Source organism: Hemicordylus capensis, chromosome 6 (assembly GCF_027244095.1).
Source record: "Hemicordylus capensis ecotype Gifberg chromosome 6, rHemCap1.1.pri, whole genome shotgun sequence".
Lineage (NCBI taxonomy): Eukaryota > Metazoa > Chordata > Lepidosauria > Squamata > Cordylidae > Hemicordylus > Hemicordylus capensis.
This window is the reverse complement of record NC_069662.1, coordinates 38509732-38527655: the sequence shown is the minus strand read 5'-3', so window position 1 is coordinate 38527655 and position 17924 is coordinate 38509732. Positions and strand designations below refer to the sequence as shown.

Below are 17924 nucleotides of genomic sequence, written 5' to 3'. Positions count from 1 at the left end.
TGAAAGGTGTTCGACTCGCCTTCCCTTTACTGCTTCTCCCACATTGTGATCCCAACCACACCAGCCACCTAGTTTGACCCTCTCTCTTCCACGTGGTGGTAGTAGTGGGTAGGGGTCACAGCTGCCACAAAGTCCATTCTTCTTTATCCCACAACAGAAGAAGATAAGACTTACAAGTCTTGGGCCCTGCTATAATCTCTTCTGCTCCCCCTCTTCTTTTCAGATGGCTGACTGGGAAATAGAGCTTCTCCCGGAATAGCTGGAGCAGAGAGAAGCCCTTATTATCTTGTAAAAGACTTTCCCATGTGTCTGATTACTGAACCACTGTTGAACAGTTTGCCACTTATTGTGAATTGGAGTTTGGTTCTGGTTCAAGGCAACCAAGAGTTTGTTAGGGTTGAGTTCCAGTTCACTGAAAAACCTGTCTCGTCTAGTTAGTCGATTCGGGTTCATTTCGACTCCCTGCATCTTATGATAAATATCATTAGCCCCTGAGTGGACCCCTCCCTTCTTCTGAGGACAACCCCCCCCCGCAACATTGCAGCTCCCAAAAGGGGAACACGTGTGTCAGACAGCTTCTGAAAGCAGATAAATAATTACATTCTATAAGCAGGCACATTTGCCCAGTGGCATCATTGATTTCCTGCTTTACACCAACTGCATGTCCAGAGGTTCGACTGGAATTGCAATACCGTAGGTGCATTTGGAGTTGCAGAATGGCCCATGGTGTTTGTAGAAAGCAAGAGATTTGGGAAGTGGGAGAGGAAAGACTACCCTGGCTTGGTGGCAGACCCTGTAGGATTGACATGGAACTCACTCAAGGAAGGCTTAGTGGGCTCCCATCCATCCAATTGGCAGGCCAAGCTAGGAGCCAGAGGAAGTGGGGAAATGTGTGAAAGCTCTGCTGCGTATGAGAGGCCTTCTGTGCTTAGGGGAGTGGCTGAGGCATCTGCCTTTTGGCATGCAGGGCCTGGAATCAGTCCCTTCCGGGGCTGGCATCTTAAATGAGTCACTCTTGCCTATAAGGCTGGCGTGCATCTAACCAGTCATTGACGTGGGTCTTCAGATCTATGCTGATGAAAAGTATTGCCAGAAATTGGCCTTTGATACAGTAAAGGGCAGGTGGGGGGGGGCATAGGTATCTTGCATGTGGTAAGTTAGTTGGAGAGAGTGGAAGGCAGGAATGAAATGGTGAATGGCATGCTCTTAAAAGAGCCCTTTTTCTCCTGCTTCTAGCTAACCATCCTGACCAGCCCATCCACATGGTCTACGTCCCATCTCACTTGTACCACATGCTCTTTGAGCTGTTCAAGGTAACTCCCTCCTTCTCCTGCCAATTTAATCTAACCCCAAAAGTTGGCACTATAACTTTGGGCTGGGAGGGAAGGACACTGCTCCACCTCAAAAAAGAGGGCTGTGTGACACTTGGTATATTATGATGATGGTCTCACTCTTATATGGGGCTCCCAGTGGTCTGGAAAACCAGAGGCAAACCCCAGAGAGAAAACATGTATGTATTGATGGAGAACTTTCCATGTCTCAGTATTCAGCATAATGTGATTTGAGCAAATTGGCTTGTCCCCAGGGCTGTAGTGTCTTTTAGCCTGTCCTTGGAAGGTTGATAAAAAACTTTTTTTCTTTCAGAGGAAAACGAATTTTGCCAGATCCTAGTTTAAGCTTTAATCAGCTGTTACATTCTTCTTGAGAATTGTTAGTTTTGCTTTTGCCTTGGATCTTCCATTTTTTAGGGGCCAAGCTAAATGTGACGGTGGCAGATCTGGGTTTTTAAACCCAGGTCTGCTGCATCCCATAGAAAGCAGGGAGCAGGAGCTGATTTAATGAACAAAAGAAGTTGTGCGGCTTACCTCCTTGCAGCCCACCTTTCCAGGTGCCTTTCTCTTGGCCTGGCTCAGAGAAAAGTGTTTGGGGAGAGGAGCTTCAGGGAGATAAGTCATGGGCAGGGAGAGGGTTCTATACTCCTTCCACCCATTGCCTGTTAAATTAGAATCATCATCCTTTCTATCTGATAACAGCAAATCTTGGTTTAAATACACAGATCTACTCACATCTAATTTCACATTCTGATTGCTGTTTATATATATATTATTGTAGGGTGTTTTTAAGATAGATTGATTGATCTCTTGAAGAAGTTATCTATCTTTCTTGAAGAATGTATTGGAATGTATAGACTAATGAATATCCTGAGTCAGCAGACCTGTTGAGCCATCATAGGTAAAGGATTCCACAGAATGGGTGCCACTATTATAAAGGCGCTCCTCATTTTCTTTGCCGGCCTTAATTCCAAAGTCTGGGACATTCCAAACAGTGTCTCCTCTGATGACCCGAGCACATGAGAGGGAATATGTAAGGAAAAACAATCCTTAAAGTGTCCTGGATCTAGACTAAAGTGTATAGACTACTCTAAAGATAATTCTTTTGACGTTTGCATCTCCTGCCAAAGAAGCAAACCAGTTTTTCAATTTAGTGTTTGCCTCTTCATTAGTGCAAATGGCTGTAGTAAAACTGAGGGGGGGTGGAACATACACACAAAACCCTCAGCTGGGGCTAGTTTCCCCACCCTGCACTGGCCAAGTTTGCAGATGGGTTTATTGAGTGGGAGCCACAGAAGACTGCAGGTGAGCTTTAATTTGAAAGCTTTTCGGGCGTCCTGCTGCACAGTTGACGGTAACATTAGAAAAACGTGGTAGTCTGCAAAGCACAAGCAGAATGGCATACAGTTCAACAAGTTTAAGGACCACCAATCTAGTAAGCTTGCAAATAAGCTATTGGTACGGTCTTGACTGAGATAAGTGTTTGTGCATTTTTGAATTAAGATGCAGGCACACACATGACTCAAGATTTAAATTTAGGACCGCAAGGCACAATGCCCAGACGTCCAGTGGAATCCTCGGCCCTTAGAAAATACATAGGAAGCTATTAGCACAGTTCTATTTGAGTTACCCTCGAGTGAACTTCCAAAGTGAGAAGTGAGGGCACAGGCTGCTGGCCAGGGTGAGAATGAGAGTCCACTTAGAATTTTCCATAACTGGTACAGGAAGGAAGCATCCAAAGAGCCTGGCTGGATCAGGGATGTCTCATTAGGCAGACTGTATGGGGGAGACCAACCTCACCCGCTTTTTCCTTGTCTGCCGTTGCCTTCCAGAATGCCATGAGGGCCACTGTAGAAAGTCATGAGTCCAACCCTACCCTACCACCTATCAAGGTGATGGTGGCATTGGGGCAAGAGGATCTCTCCATCAGGGTAAGTGGGGACATGGAAGGGGGAAAGGGGCATAAGGGCCATATGTTAGTGGTAGAGCACATCATTATCAGTATGATGTATTAGTAGTAGTAGTAGTAGTAGTAGTAGTAGTAGTAGTAATTTGCATGCAGGAGGTCTCAGAATCAATCCCTGGCATCTCTGGGTAGGACTCAGAAAGACCACATCAGAAACCCTGGAGAGCCGCTGCCGGGCAGTGTAGACTAGGGGTCTCAAGCTGCAACCTGCCAGCGGTTGTTGGACGACAACGCCCATCATCCCCAGTCACTATGTCCAGTAGCCAGGGACGAAGGGAGTTGTAGACCAACATCTGCAGGAGGGCTGCAATAATAAAACCCTGATGTAGACAATACCAGGCTAGATGAACCAATGGTTGCCCCGTTTGTTCAAATGCACCTTTGGGGAAGGACTGGCAGTCCATGGAAGAGCATCTGCTTGCAGAAGGTCCCAGGTCCGATCCCTGGCATCTGCCGGTAGGACTGGAAAAGAGTCCAGTTCAGAGAGCCGCTGCCAGTCATTGTAGACAACTGTCGGCATGCCACGTTACCTGGTTGCCTGCACCGCCCCGTGGAGTCTGGTGGGGAGCGCAGCGTCCCTCCTTTGGGGCTTCTGTCTTCCCCTGAAGGGAGCAGGGGTGAGATGGTTCCAGGCCTGTTGGGTCCCAGTGGGGTAGATCAGGTGAGGCCGGGAGAGCTGTAGGGAACAGCTCTGATGTGGCCGCCATGTTGGGAGAGGCAGGAAGTGAGACCAGGAAGGGGGTGGGTTTGGAGTTTTTAAGCCCGCTCTGTTCTCGGTCATTTAAAGCCAAGTCAGCCAGTGACGAAGGCTGCTCTTGAGTGTGGGATCTGGAGTTCCCCTGGAGAGGGATTGGCTGGGCATAGCACATCAGTAGGAAAACTTAAGGTGATGAAGTAACCTCCTCCCCTGGCTTCCTCTGAGGCTGACCTTGGCTGTTCTCACCCGAGGATCTTGGAGTCAAAAAGGGCCAGGAGCACACCTCTCCCCCGCCCTTGGAGTGTGACAACAATACTGAGCTCAATGACCTCTTCCAATTCCTCTGCAGTGTAGTTCTTGTATGCACAGAGAGAGATTCCCGGCCCTGGTCTACATGGGCCAGTATGGCGTGGTCCTGGAATCGGGCTCCATTGGAGGAGGACACACATCCCACCTCTGTGGGTGATGTTTTTCTCTTATTCTGATTCAGATGAGTGATCGCGGAGGCGGCGTTCCCCTGCGCAAGATTGAGCGGCTCTTCAGCTATATGTATTCCACAGCACCCAAACCAGAGCTGGGCACTGGTGGGACACCCCTGGTATGTGGTATAGGGAGAGGCTGTCTTGCATCTCAGCCAGGTTAACTGCCATGGCTTCCAGCCAAGGGATCCTGGGCGTGACGTTTCTGTGAGGAGGGAGAAAAAGTCATGATGGTCGGTTTCAGATTTATTTAAGTTAGCAGTATCAATGTGTCCCGACAGTTCTTCTCAGCATTGTGTGTGGTCATGTGGAAAACAGATGTATTATCATGGCCAGGGTAATCCTCTGGAGTTCTCTCCAGATAACCCTCTGCAGGGATTCCCAGATGTTGTTGACTACAACTCCCATCATCCGCAGCTGCATGACCGTTGGCTGGGGGTGATGGGAGTTGTAGTCAACAACATCTAGGTCTCTGTGTTACAGAGAATGGTGGGAAGGGCTAAATGCTTTGTCCCCTGCTAACCGAGCAAAGAGGCACCTTTTTAAAGTGGTGATTCTCTTTATTGAGCAGGGGGAGAGCAACTGGCCCTGTCCATCCCCAGCACAGCATCCCTCTAGTGCCTGTTGCTGGTGTCTGTCTTGTGTTTCTTCTTTTAGATTGTGAGCCCTTTGGGGACGGGGGCCATACATATATATTGTAACCCGCTTTGAAAACCTTTTGTTGCAAAGTGGTCTATAAATATTTGCCGTATTTGTGGTTCCTCCAGCACCACTGCTTCCATCAAAAGCTGAGCCCCCATAACCTTCCTCACCCCCAGCAGCCAAGATTTTATTTTATTTTATTTTATTTTATTTTATTTTATTTCAGAGGCTGTCCGAATATAAATATTCATAGTAGTAGTACCTGATCACAGCTCTCCCATGTTATGACGGTTATCCACAATGTTTTATGGCCCTTGGGGAAAGAGGCCTGCAGTGTGTGGGTGAGGTATAGGATGGGGGAGGCAAGTGGAAGAGTCTACAAGAAAGAGCAGAGAGGCGCAATGGTTTTTACCCTCTGTCACTTTCCTCCTGCTGCAAACAGGCTGGCTTTGGCTATGGACTGCCTATTTCCAGACTCTATGCCAAGTATTTCCAAGGGGACCTCCAGCTCTTCTCCATGGAGGGGTTTGGGACAGATGCGGTCATCTATTTGAAGGTGAGCTGGTCTCTTTTTCCTCTCCACCCCTGGAACTGAATTCCTGCTTTGGGCTGCTGATGCAGTATCTATTGTCCCCTATAAGAAATACGACTTTCTGCCTTTTTAAAAAAAACAACGAGACACGTATTGGTATTGTAGGCTTAAAACAGATTTATCTTTCATGGATCTCTCAGCAAATGATTCAGGGTGTCCAGTTGAAATCAACTCCCTGTGCTGTTGGAAGCTGTGGTGTTTGGGGCAGCTGACCAGCTGAGGTCATGGATTCTGCCTTGTGCTCATTCAGAGTCATGCTCATGACGGGACCAGGTGCACTCTCAGCACTTGTTTTCAATAGAGGCAAATGACCTTCTGCTCCTGAAGTCATTTGCCTCCAACAACTGCTGAGAGTCCACTGATGTCACTGTCTCATAATATGAAGGGTACAGAGAAGTCTGTCTTCCCATTGGCTGACAGCCCTGGCACCACTATTTCATGGAACCCTTTCCAGCTTTTTGGATTGTCCAGTCAGTTTCAATGTTTCCTCATCTTGCCATCTTCCTCAGCTGACCAAAAAAGAAAAGAAAATGGGGGCATACTAAGAATTTGTCCAGCAGACCAGAAAACTGGACATAGGAAGCTGCCATATCTTGAGTCAGACCATTGGTCTATCTAGCTCAGTATTGTCTTCATAGACTGGCAGCGGCTTCTCCAAGGTTGCAGGCAGGAATCTCTCTCAGCCCTATCTTGGAGAAGCCAGGGAGGGAACTTGGAACCTTCTGCTCTTCCCAGAGTGGCTCTATCCCCTAAGAGGAATATCTTACAGTGCACACACTTCTAGTCTCCCATTCATATGTAACCAGGGCAGGCCCTGCTTCTCAAACCATTCTGCAACCTGATGAGCATTCATATTTTTATTGTTTCTTTTATTTTTATTTTTTAAATTTAAAAACCCAAAGGGTATTTTCTAAGACTTAGCTTTAATCCTGTGCACGTTTTCTTGACAGTAAGTTTCACTGAACCCAGCAGAACTTACCCATATTTGCCCGAATAGAAGATGACTCTGAATTTAAGACTCGCCCCTTAAAAATATGGGTTAAATATACTGTAGGTTATATTATTCATGCTTTCCACCACCACAATTCATGCTTTCCACCACAAGACCAGATCTCCTCCCTCAAGGGAGGGTCAAAACCATTCGATCCTGAAGGACACGAGGAGCATTTCCAGGTGGGGCTTTTAACTCGCTTCTCCTCTGGAATGGAGGATGCGCGTTCACATATCAGCCAGATTTACCCTGACGTTCCTGCAAGCTACCGGGGAGCGCTTCACACACAATTCGGGTTTTTCATTGTGCTTTAGAGCAGAGCCTGATTTTTATGTCCGGGGTAAAAAAAAAAATCCACTTGTGTAGTTGGGCGGGGGGTGGGGGCAAGTTTGAACTCACAGTAAAGCCTGCTGTCTGGAGATGCTCCAGGGACATTCCGGGATGGCTCAGAGCAGCTTAACATCATTCTTTAGAATGAATAATCCTGTCCCCAAAGGGCTCGCAATCCTTTTTAAAACATTAAGTTTTAAAGAGACATAAGTTTTGGGCGGTATAAAAATATGTAAATAAAATAAAATGAAATAAAATAAAATAAAATAAATAAATGGAAGTGTGTGTGTGGAGGGGGGAGAGGTCCAGAAGATACTTGATCCTCCTCAGGCCAATGGAGGGGCCTTGCTGCTTGCCTGACGCTCTGCTGCAGCCTGATGACCATGGCTGCTGAGGTGAAGGAGTGTATGGCGGCCCCACCCCTGGTTTGTGGATGGGTGCTCAGCATTCTCAGGCCATGCTGATGAGGCAGCAGTGGCGATGCCTGATAGCCCTTGAACAGTGTCGCCAAGCCGGGCAGTGGTGGCAAGGGCCTTTCTTACTCAAGTGGAGGGCGGGGGAGAGAAAGAAGAGAGGCACCCCAGCTGGGAAAGGAGGGGAAACTGAACATTGTGCCCCAGCAGGGCGAGGAAGGGTGGTCACAATGGGCGGTGTGTGGTAGTGACAGGAGCCCAGGACTTGCTGCCCCCTGTCCCCACATCTATGCCTAACATGTTCGCCTCACCCTGCCTCATGGAAGGGCTGCCCGTTTGACTCACCTTGGCTTGGCATGGGATCCTGTCCAAAGCGCATCCTAAACTGCTCTCTCCCTTGCCAGGCCTTGTCGACGGACTCTGTGGAACGGCTCCCGGTGTACAACAAGTCAGCTTGGCGCCACTACCAAACCATCCAGGAAGCTGATGATTGGTGCGTGCCCAGTACAGAACCCAAGAACACCTCCACCTATCGGGTGAGCTAAGCCTCGGCCTCTCTTTGCCAGAGGGGAGGATGTCAGCCTCACCTCAAGGATGGGAAAGCCAAACTTTGGCGAGGGGAGAAAGACAAAGATCATCACCAGCACGAAGCTCACCTTGTGTTGCGAGACCTCAATCGACTCTTCCTATTGGCTGACCGGGCCAGTGCACCAGCCAGCTGAGAGCCTGATTTGTTTTCTCAGATGTGTGTTTGGAAGTATGTAGTATAGATCTCTTCCACCATAGCCCTGCATGGAACTGCTCCTCTTCTGCTTGTCCCACCCTCAGTCCTCTCCTTTTGGCCTAGTGAGAGTTAGAATTTCCTTCCAAGGGCCTATTCTCACCATACTTAGTATTTGCTCACACCTCCTCCTTGATTCCTTACTGTAAAATGGAAGTATTTTAGGACTGAAGGGCCAGCCATTGAGAGGAAGCCAGAAGATCTCCAGAAGAGTGAAGGTGGAGCCGACACAAAAGGACGGATCCTGTTACATTTCCCAACGTGAAGAGAGAGGCTTGTATCAGGCAACATGCCTGAAACATAACCTGAGAATGGCAAAGTCAAATCCTCTCATTGTAGAGATTAGGCAACTCAGAGTAAGCCAAAGGACCTGTTTGCTTTTCTATGCAAGCATCAGGATGAAAAATAGTGCATGGATGTTCTCGCATTATGTTCTGGGTGCTTTTTCCAGCACACACTTAACTCTCCCAAGTTGGAAAAAAGCAACACGAGAATTGGTCTTTTCAGGAGTGGAAAGAGTTCCGTGTATCGAACAGGCCAAACCTTTAGAAGCACAATGGGCTAGGTTGGCTATGCCAGGGTTGAGGGAGCTCTGGGAATTTCTCATTTGGCCTTTGGAGGTTCCCTCCTCATCTGCTTCATTTGCCATGGGCAGATCTGGCACTTTTGAAAAGCTGCTGTCAGTGCAGTTCAGGGTGGGTGTGGAAATCTCTCCTTCTAAGGGAGCTGGATGTTCTGCTTGCCATGAGCAGAACGTTGCCATAAGCTGGGCGGCCGTCTGGGTTGGTCCTTTGCTGGTGAAACCCCTTGTGACAAATCCCAGGTGCAGTGCGAGTCCATCGGGCAGAAACCTCTGGGGGCAAAACTTGGAGCAGAATAGGCCCCTAGGCAAGTCGCAGGCAGTAGAATGAGCTGGTAGCGTTCTGGGCTGGTAAATAGGCTGCTGTGTTTCCAGCTGCAGGTGGATGGTGACATGGTTGCATTTCCCCCTACATTTTTTTTAAAGCCTCCCTCTGCAAGTACTACAGATCTTAGCCAAAAGGCCGAGAAGCAATACCTGCAAGTAGAAAAGCAGCATACAGACCAAGGGCTCCTCTAGAACTTTTCTTGCTGCAGGGCTAGTTTTCTGTCGGCATGATTTTGTCTTGCTCTCCATGGAGGAGTATTGGGACCTGGTATCATCTGCCTGGAGTCTGAAACGCCTCAGTCTGTTCGACCACCTCGTTTTCCTTGCATGTGTAGATCGGGCTTGAGCCTAGTTCTGTCGGGTAGAACTGAGATGGAGGGTTGAGGTTTTCCTTTCTGCAGCTGGAGCAGGGTGGTTGGGAGCTGGGTTGGAAAGGGGGTTCAAGAAAAGACTGCAGTGAAGCAGCCACCTCAGGGAAGGGATTGGCCAAAAGTCCTGTTTGCAGCAGCAGAATCTGGTCTCCAGTGTGGGAGGCCCTGTGGCTGCAGAACCTCTTCCATCCTTGCTTCTACCCCCCACCCCCTCTTTTGGATCATGCCAGGGTATTATTTTTATCCTCACAAAAAGCAAGTAGAAATTGAAGGGCAGGTGGGCAAAGTGTGTTTGAGGAGGCGAGCAGGTGCAGATATGACTTCCACATAGAAGCTGTTGTTTCCTTCTGATTCCTTCCCCCGCCCCCTTCTAAACAGGTGCCATCTCTGTCTCAAAGTTCTCTGAGACCATCTGCCTCCCTGCCTGCCGTTTTGCCTCCTCAAGTATTCAAAAGCCAGCCTCTCCTTCTTCCCCCAATCCTCGGCCTCCTGCATGGCCTGCTTTTGAATTGTCTGGAAAGTGTCTGTGTACATATATATATATATATTTTATATTCTCTAGGTAGAACCACAGATGTGTCTAAGACACAAAAGCTGTCACAGTATTCTTTGCTCACTGATCAGTTAAGAAACTCTCCCCCCCCCCCCGCAAAAGCACCTATTAAATTTGAACCTTACTTCCTTGGTTGTCTGAGTTACTTTAAGCTGGTTTGGGAAGTTAACTTAATTGTGTTGTTCTTTGATTTAATTTTTCATTCCTCGGCCTGCACCAACTTTTTCGGAAACCGTAGTATAGTGGGGGAAAGGATTCACAAAAGCCATCTAGACTGACCCCATGCCCAAGACAAAATTCTGACAATTGCCTCCCCAGTCTTTTCTTACATGGTTTCGGAAAGAAGATTCCACCACTTTTCAGGTAACTCGTTCCATTGCTGACTTGTCCTTCTGGCTGGGAAGTGGTTTTTTGTGTTGAACTCCTAGGAGGTGGTAGAAGAGTATTCCACCCCTCTTGCACAGTCAGAAAAGTAAGCCTGAGCTGCCAGTTCTCAGGAGGCAGGTCCTCCCAGCTTTCAAACTGGTTTTGCCTCTGAACAGTGAAGCAGGGTGCATTTGGAAATATACCCCATGGAATCAGTACAGCAGCTTTCATTGCCTTGTTCCTAGTGGGGTAGGTTGAGAAGTCATTAAGAACATAAGAGCCTTGCTGGATCAGGCCCAAGGCCCACATAGTCCAGCATCTTGTTTCCCACAATGGTCCATTCTGGGAAGCCCACAAGCAGGAGATGAAGGCATGCTCCTTGTCCTGCTGTTGCTGCCCTGCAACTAGTATTCATAGGCATTCTGCCTCTGAACCTGGAGGTAGCTTGTAGCCGTCAGGACTATCAAGCTATTGATAGACCTGTCCTCCTCCATGGATTTGTCTAAGCCCCACTTAAAGCTATCCAAGCTGGTGGCCATCACCACATCCTGTGGTTAAAAAAATATGTGAAAGAGTACTTCCTTTTTTCAGTCCCAAATTTCCTAGCAACCAGTTTCATAGAACCCCTCTTTCTAGTGTGTGAGAGAAGGAGAAAAATTTCTGTCTATGCACTCTCTCCACATCATGCATAATTTTATAAATCTCTGTCATCTCTCTCCTTCTCCCATTAACTTTTGTTAAGTATGTTAAAACTGCCAAGATCTTACTTCAAACTTTTTTAGGTAGGCAGAACTTTCCCAGTTCCTTCAGGTAAAGAAGGGACACGATAGAGGTTTACACAAATTATACTTAGGATGGAGAAAGTGGCTAGAGGTTGGTTTGTTTTTTGGGGAAGGGGGATGCGATTACATCTCTTTAGAACTTGGCCTTCCCAATGCAATTGACTGGCAGCAGATTCAGGACACACAAGAGAATGTAGTGACCTACAGAACTCTCTGCCACAAGATGTGATGGTTGCTGACTTAGATGCATTTAAAAGGGGCTTAGACAAATTCATAGGTTACAGGTCTGTCCTCAGCTATTAGCTATGAGAGCCAAATAGCAGTTCCATATTCATAGGCAGCATATCTGAATACCAGTTGTCCTCACAACCAGCCAAGGCATACGTGGGATTAGGGAGAGATCTTAGAAGGTGTTGCTTGCTGGTACTGCTTGACTCTTATCTGGCACCTCTCTTTTTTTAGATGTCCACAAGGGTGTAGCAAGGTTGGCGGTGGCCCCGAGGCAAGAAGATTTAAGGATGCCACAGAGGGATTGACTAGCCATATTGACTAGCAAGCCAGAGGTTGCCCGTTCAAATCTCCGCTGGTATGTTTCCGAAACTATGGGAAACACCTATATTGGGCAGCAGTGATATAGGAAGATGCTGAAAGGCATCATCTCATACTGCGCAGGAGGAGGCAATGGTAAACCCCTCCTGTATTCTACCAAAGACAACCACAAGGCTCTGTGGTTGCCAGGAGTCGACACTGACTCAACGGCACACTTTACTTGTACCTGCTTGCCTGCATACTACTACTACTATGAATATGTTTATGCTGCTCTTCAACCAAAGATCAGGGCTGAAGGTCACTTCACACGTTTCTGTTTTTAAATGATAAATGCAAAGCATTTCTGATACACCTGTGAAACCAGCATCTATGTATATTTGACACATATTTTGTCCAAGTGCATGGGTTAAGATTGACCCTTGCTCCTTTCTGCATATTCATGAGCAGATTTTTATGTTGCATTACATTTTTATTCTTCTTTTCCTCCAAAGAGTTCAGGGTGATTTCTAAAGTTCTCTCCACCCACTTTATCCTTACCACTACTATGTGAGGTAGGGTTAGACTGAGAGAGGCAATGACTGGACCAAGGCCATCCAGTCAGCTTCATGCATCCATGAAGTGGGGATTTAAACCCAATTTTCCCCCAGACCGAGTGCACCACTCGACTTGCTAGACCACACTAGTGTTGCATAAGGTGGGGAGAGTTCCTGGAGGCTTCTGGGAAGGAAACAATAGGGAGAGGTACCCAAGGACCAGTTTATGAAGAACCAGGGCGCTTGGGGGAGAATTTCTGTATCCTGGGAAAGCCTACACTGTCCCTAAAGAAGCGCCTCTCAGCTCAAAACACTTTGGGCCGTGATAAACCTATTCCTGTCTGCCAACAGTGCTCAAAAAGGTAGCTGAGCCTTTTAGGGAAATGCATCAGCTCCACCTCCTGAGTTCCCTTCAATTTTAGCTAGAAATGCCCCACCTTCTGTGATTGATTAAGTGCCATCAAGTCGGTGTCGACTCTTAGCAACCACATAGAGAGATTCTCTCCAGGATGAGCTGTCTTCAACTAGGCTTTTAAGGTCTCTCAGTGGTGCATTCATTGCTGTTGTAAGCAAGTCTATCCACCTTGCTGCTGGTCGTCCTCTTCTTCTCCTTCCTTCAGCTTTTCCCGGCATCACAGACTTCTCAAGAGAGCTGGGTCTTTGCATAATGTGTCCAAAGTATGATAGTTTGAGCCGGCTCATTTGTGCCTCAAGTGAAAATTCTGGATTGATTAGTTCTATGATCCATTTGTTTGTTTTCCTGGCTGTCCATGGTATCCTCAAAAGTCTTCTCCAGCGCCAAAGTTCAAAAGCGTCAGTGCTTTTTCTGTCTTGCTTCTTCAAAGTCCAGCTTTCACATCCATAGAGTGTCTCGGGAAAAGCCATGGTCCGAACGATTCTAATCTTTGTAGGTATAGACACATCACGGTATCTAAATATCCCTCCCAAAGTCTTTATTGCAACCCTACCACCTTCTGTAACCCTCTAAAAACAGTAGCTAAATTGGGCTTCAGAATTTGACAGTGGTGTCAGTCCTAGCGAGCTCTCTCCAAGCTCTGTGTCAGGGATGGCCAACCTGACAGTTTACATCTGCTGCTGGACTACAATTCCCATCATCCCCAGCTGCAATCAGTGGCTGACAGTCAAAAAATTGTGGCTGGGTACGATGGGAATTTGCATCTAACAACAGCTAGTGAGCCCCTGATTGGCCACTCCTGCTCTCTACCTTCTTTGAACTCTGGGCCCAACTATTGATGGGAGATCCGAAGGGCTGCTTTCAACTTCTGAGCTGTCTCTGCTGCCTCTGTCCCTGGAGACTATGGCTACGGATATTTATATAACACTTTGCAACAGAAGTTCTCCAAATGGTTTACCTTGAAATGTTATATATAAAACAACATATGGCTCCCTTTCCCCAAAGGGCTCACAGTCAAAAAAGAAACCTAAGGTAGACACCAGCAACCACCACTGGAAAAGTGCTGTGCTGGGGTTGGAGAAGGACAAGGAGAAATAGCGGTCTTTTAACTCCAGCGCACTGCTGAGTGCAAGCATAGCTGGCAGCATCGAGAGCACCTTCCAGACGATTTCCAAGCAATGCAAGCAGCTACGTTTTGTTTCCTTCACTTGTGTTTTGTATTCTGTACCAAGGTCATAGAAGAGCACGGCGTCCCAGCCTGTTTGCCTGTCGCACGCACAGGTAGATGCGACGTTTCAAGACTCTGGGAATGTCCTTGCAAGGACCTCCTCCCTCCCTGCCTGCCTCTTTGTCCGAGTCTGAAACATACGCTCTGGGAAGCAGGCAGTGGCGCACCTAGGTCCTTTTGGAGCCCAGACCTGAAGGGCTTCGGAGACCCTGCTGCGAGGCCAGCTGCTTAAAAGAAATTTTTAAAAAGAAACCTGCATTTGGGGGGCCTCCCCAGAAACCTGCTGCTGCCGCCCGCCCCCGTTGTTCGCCATTTTTGTTGCCATGTGCATGGCCAGGGTGTGGGGGGTGAGCTGAGCAGGCCTCGCCCGTGGTGGCAGCGGGCACAGTGGTTGGTGGGCCTGTCCATCCAGGCCTTGAGCACTGGCAAGAGCCTCCAGCACGCCTGTGCAGTGCAAGTATCTAGTATCGCACTGCACAGGCACACTGGAGGCTCTCGACGGTGCTCAAGGCCCAGATGGACAGGCCTACCAGCTGCTGCACCTGCCGCCGCCACCATGGCCTGCTCAGCTCACTCCCTTCACACACATGGCCACACACGTGACCATGGCCACACACATGGCAGCAAAAATAAAAATCGGCGGGTGTGAGGTGGTGGGAGCCCCCCCCGGGACATTTGGAGGCCCCCCTCTGTTGTGAGGCTACAGACCAGAGCCCCAAGGTACAGGGGTAAGAGTGCCTCTGGAAGCGGGCGTTGGGGACACAGTGTACCTTGGGAGAGGAGCAGTGTCTTCTCCCATGACCGGCACTGCCAAGGTGTATCCATGCCAGCCGCAATTAGCAATCGTGCTTGACGTTGCTCCTTTGATCAGCACCCTCTCCTGTCTCAAATAGCTGTGGCTCCTGATCTCTGCAATTCAGGGACGCTTTCAAGGTGACACGAAGCTTCTGGCATCTGACTAATGGGAATGTTTGTGAAAGGCTTTGTTGTTCAGGACGCTCATGTACTTTGCCTCTGTTTCATTGTATGAGGTTGCATTTGTAAGAATGCCTAGTCGTGGAGTGTGCTTTCTCCTTGTGGTGACACCTTCCTGTGAAACATTGTAAGGCGGTTCTCATGACCATAAACTGAGTAGGACAAGCATCCTGCCCAGCTCCAGGAGCTGTGTGCATTCCCAATTTGGGGGCATCTGTCCCCAAAAACAGGTATGAGGAGGGGGAAGTGATCGTGTGAGAGGTGGGCACAGGTTCCAGCAATGCTGTCCTACGCAGCCCATTTATTTATTTAGAATATTTCCATACCGTCCAAAACCTGCATCTCTGGGCAGTTTACAGTTAAAATCATATAAACCATTAAATCAATTAACAATTAAAATCATTTAAAAGATTAAAAACATTTAAAACCCAGTATCAAAATTATTTAAAACTATAAATCTGATTAAAAGCCTGGGTGAATAAAGGTGTCTTCAGTGCCTTTTTAAAAGCTGCCAGAGATGGGGAGGCACTTATTTCAACAGGGAGCGCATTCCAAAGTCCAGGGGCTGCAACAGAGGAAGCCCATTCCCAAGTAGCCGCCAGATGAGTTGGCGGCAGCCCCAGGCAAACTTCTCCAGATGATCTTAGCAGGCGGTGGGGCCCATGGTGAAGAAGACGTTCTCTTAAATACCCAGGGCCTAAACTGTTTAGGGCTTTATAGGTAATGACCAGCACCTTGTATTTTGCCCGGAAACTTATCAGTAGCCAGTGCAATTCCTTCAACACAGGAGTGATATGGTATGACCCAGAGACCAACCTGGCTGCCGCATTCTGAACCAACTGTAGTTTCCGGACTATGTACTAAGGCAGCCCCACATAGAGCGCATTGCAGTAATCCAGCCTAGAGGTTACCAGCTGGATTACTGCAGTGTACTCTCTCTTCTTTAACCCAGAATGATGGAAAAACAAAGGGGGAAAGGCGCAGTGGGGGGACAGGAGCAGCACATGCCCTCCCAATGATGGCGCCCCACGTGATGCGGTCCTCCTCGCTTACCGCATCGTGCAGGCCCCATATCCAGCATGTTATCGAGGGTGGCGGAAACACTCTCAGAGCCTGTGCCTGCCTCCCACATGATCACTCTCCCCTCCTCCTACCTCGTTTGACAGACAACGGAAAACCGGGAGCACACTTGTCCTACCCAGTTTACCATCACGAGAACCAACTTTGTGTAGGTTTGCTATCGCTTTTGAAAGAAGAAAGTGAGCAGGAATGAAGATTGGTCCATATTCTGCCCAAGGTGTGGTGGATTCAAGATGCAACAGACTGGATGGACAGAATCCCAGAAACTGAGAGGCTCTGACCTCTGTGATTTTCAACCTCTTTCCGTTTTCAGCACAAGATGGTTCAGTGATGTCACAGCAGCCCAGCCAGTGAAAAGTTGTGTGTGTGTGTGTGATAACAGTCATTTTAAATTTCATATATTAAATATTTATAAATCACACTGTCGATGCTGTGTAGTCTTGACATTTTCAGCTCTAAATATAAACCAGGGCTGGATTTCACGCTTGGCTGTGTGGGCAGCAATTTGCCCTTCCCACAGGGAGGGCAGGCAGAAAGGCCAAGACGAAACCAGCGTGGAAGCAAAGGTTTTGGCTAAAACCATTCTTGGATATGATTCAATAAACGTGGATGGGATAAATCAAATCTGCTGAAGAAAGGACATAGTTTGCAATACTAACACTTCTTTTTTTGAAGCTAGATTTCTGTCCCTCACTGTGGCCAAGAGAAGTCTTTTTGAAGATGTAATGGCATGAATACTAGCAGAATAAAAACAGGGCAGCTTAGAGGAAACCCCTTTATTGTTGCTTTCCCCAGCTCAAGGTCTTTCAGCCGTCTTTCTGAGCGTATGTGCCCGTGCATGTTTTTATGTGCACATGGACACGTGCCAAACACTGGCTATTACCTGCCCCCTGCAGCCAGCCCCCACTCACCAAGACCTGATCTATTCAAGCAGCAGGCGATTGATTTCAGGGGTCATAGAGTGCACTGTGTCTTATTCCACATTGGGGTGGGGAGTGGGGTTGCCATTTTGTATTGCTTGTGCCAGCATGGAGCCAGTGTGGTGTAGTGGTTAGAGTGCTGGACTAGGACTGGGGAAACCCGATTTCAAATCCCCATTCAGCCATGAGACTTGCTGGGTGACTCTGGGCCAGTCACTTCTCTCTCAGCCTAACCTACTTCACAGGGTTGTTGTGAGGAGACCCGTAACTACACTGCTCTGGGCTCCTTGGAGGAAGAGTGGGATATAAAATGTAAAATAAATAAAATTGCTTTTTATTAATAACTTTTAATTGGAAATGTTTTTTTAAAATGTGGTTTCAGCCTGTTTTTTTTAACTTGTTTAATTTTATTAGTCTTTTATTTTACATTGTATCTATTTTATTAATCTTGTGAGTTGCCCCGAGCAGTAGAGTACTGGAGGACAGACTATAAAAATTTCAAACAAACAAATTAATAAATTGTTTGTTTAAAATATTTCTATACCACCCAAAGCTTGTGTCAAAATGATGCTTCCTGCAAATAAACTACTAGCACATAGTAGTGAGGAAAGTGCTGTTCCAGCCCACTCCCTGCTGAACTACTTTTCTTATGGCACTGTATTTTTTACTTAGGTAAGCATTTGTAAATTTGCCGCAAGTGCTTAAGGCTTGGTTTACAAACCATGTTCTGGGAAACTGGGATTCTCAAAGTTTTTCACAGGTGTTTCACTAAGAAGACCAAGCTTCTTAGGAAAGATTTCCAGAATGGCCCATCTTCCCTTGCAATGCACAGCCGCAGAAGTGTACGTGTTGCATGTGTTCAAAGTCAGACTCTGATTTTGGCTGGGGTGACCGTGAGGCTTAACAGGCCTCTGTGAGGCACATTGCCACATGTTAATACAATCTAGAATGTGCCTCAGAATCCACAGTGGGAGTGGATGTAAAAAGCTTCTGCAACAGAGCCATGTTGAAAGGATTCCTTGA

The 17924-nt window shown here is 47.6% G+C and overlaps 1 protein-coding gene across 4 annotated transcripts in view; it reads left to right on the top strand.

The window, feature by feature from the left end:
- PDK2 (pyruvate dehydrogenase kinase 2) overlaps positions 1-10177 on the top strand; it is a 35857-nt gene extending 25680 nt beyond the window's left edge. For 3 of the 4 annotated variants that reach the window (XM_053262711.1, XM_053262712.1, XM_053262713.1), the window contains 5 exons: positions 1237-1313; positions 3164-3262; positions 4485-4592; positions 5558-5671; positions 7846-10177. In XM_053262711.1, coding sequence (XP_053118686.1) covers positions 1237-1313; positions 3164-3262; positions 4485-4592; positions 5558-5671; positions 7846-7986 — 539 coding nt within the window. In that variant the 3' untranslated portion in view covers positions 7987-10177. Of the gene's footprint in view, positions 1-1236; positions 1314-3163; positions 3263-4484; positions 4593-5557; positions 5672-7845 lie in introns of those variants that run through there. The other variant, XR_008310015.1, reaches the window with a different exon arrangement.
- The last annotated feature ends 7747 nt before the right edge of the window (positions 10178-17924 follow it).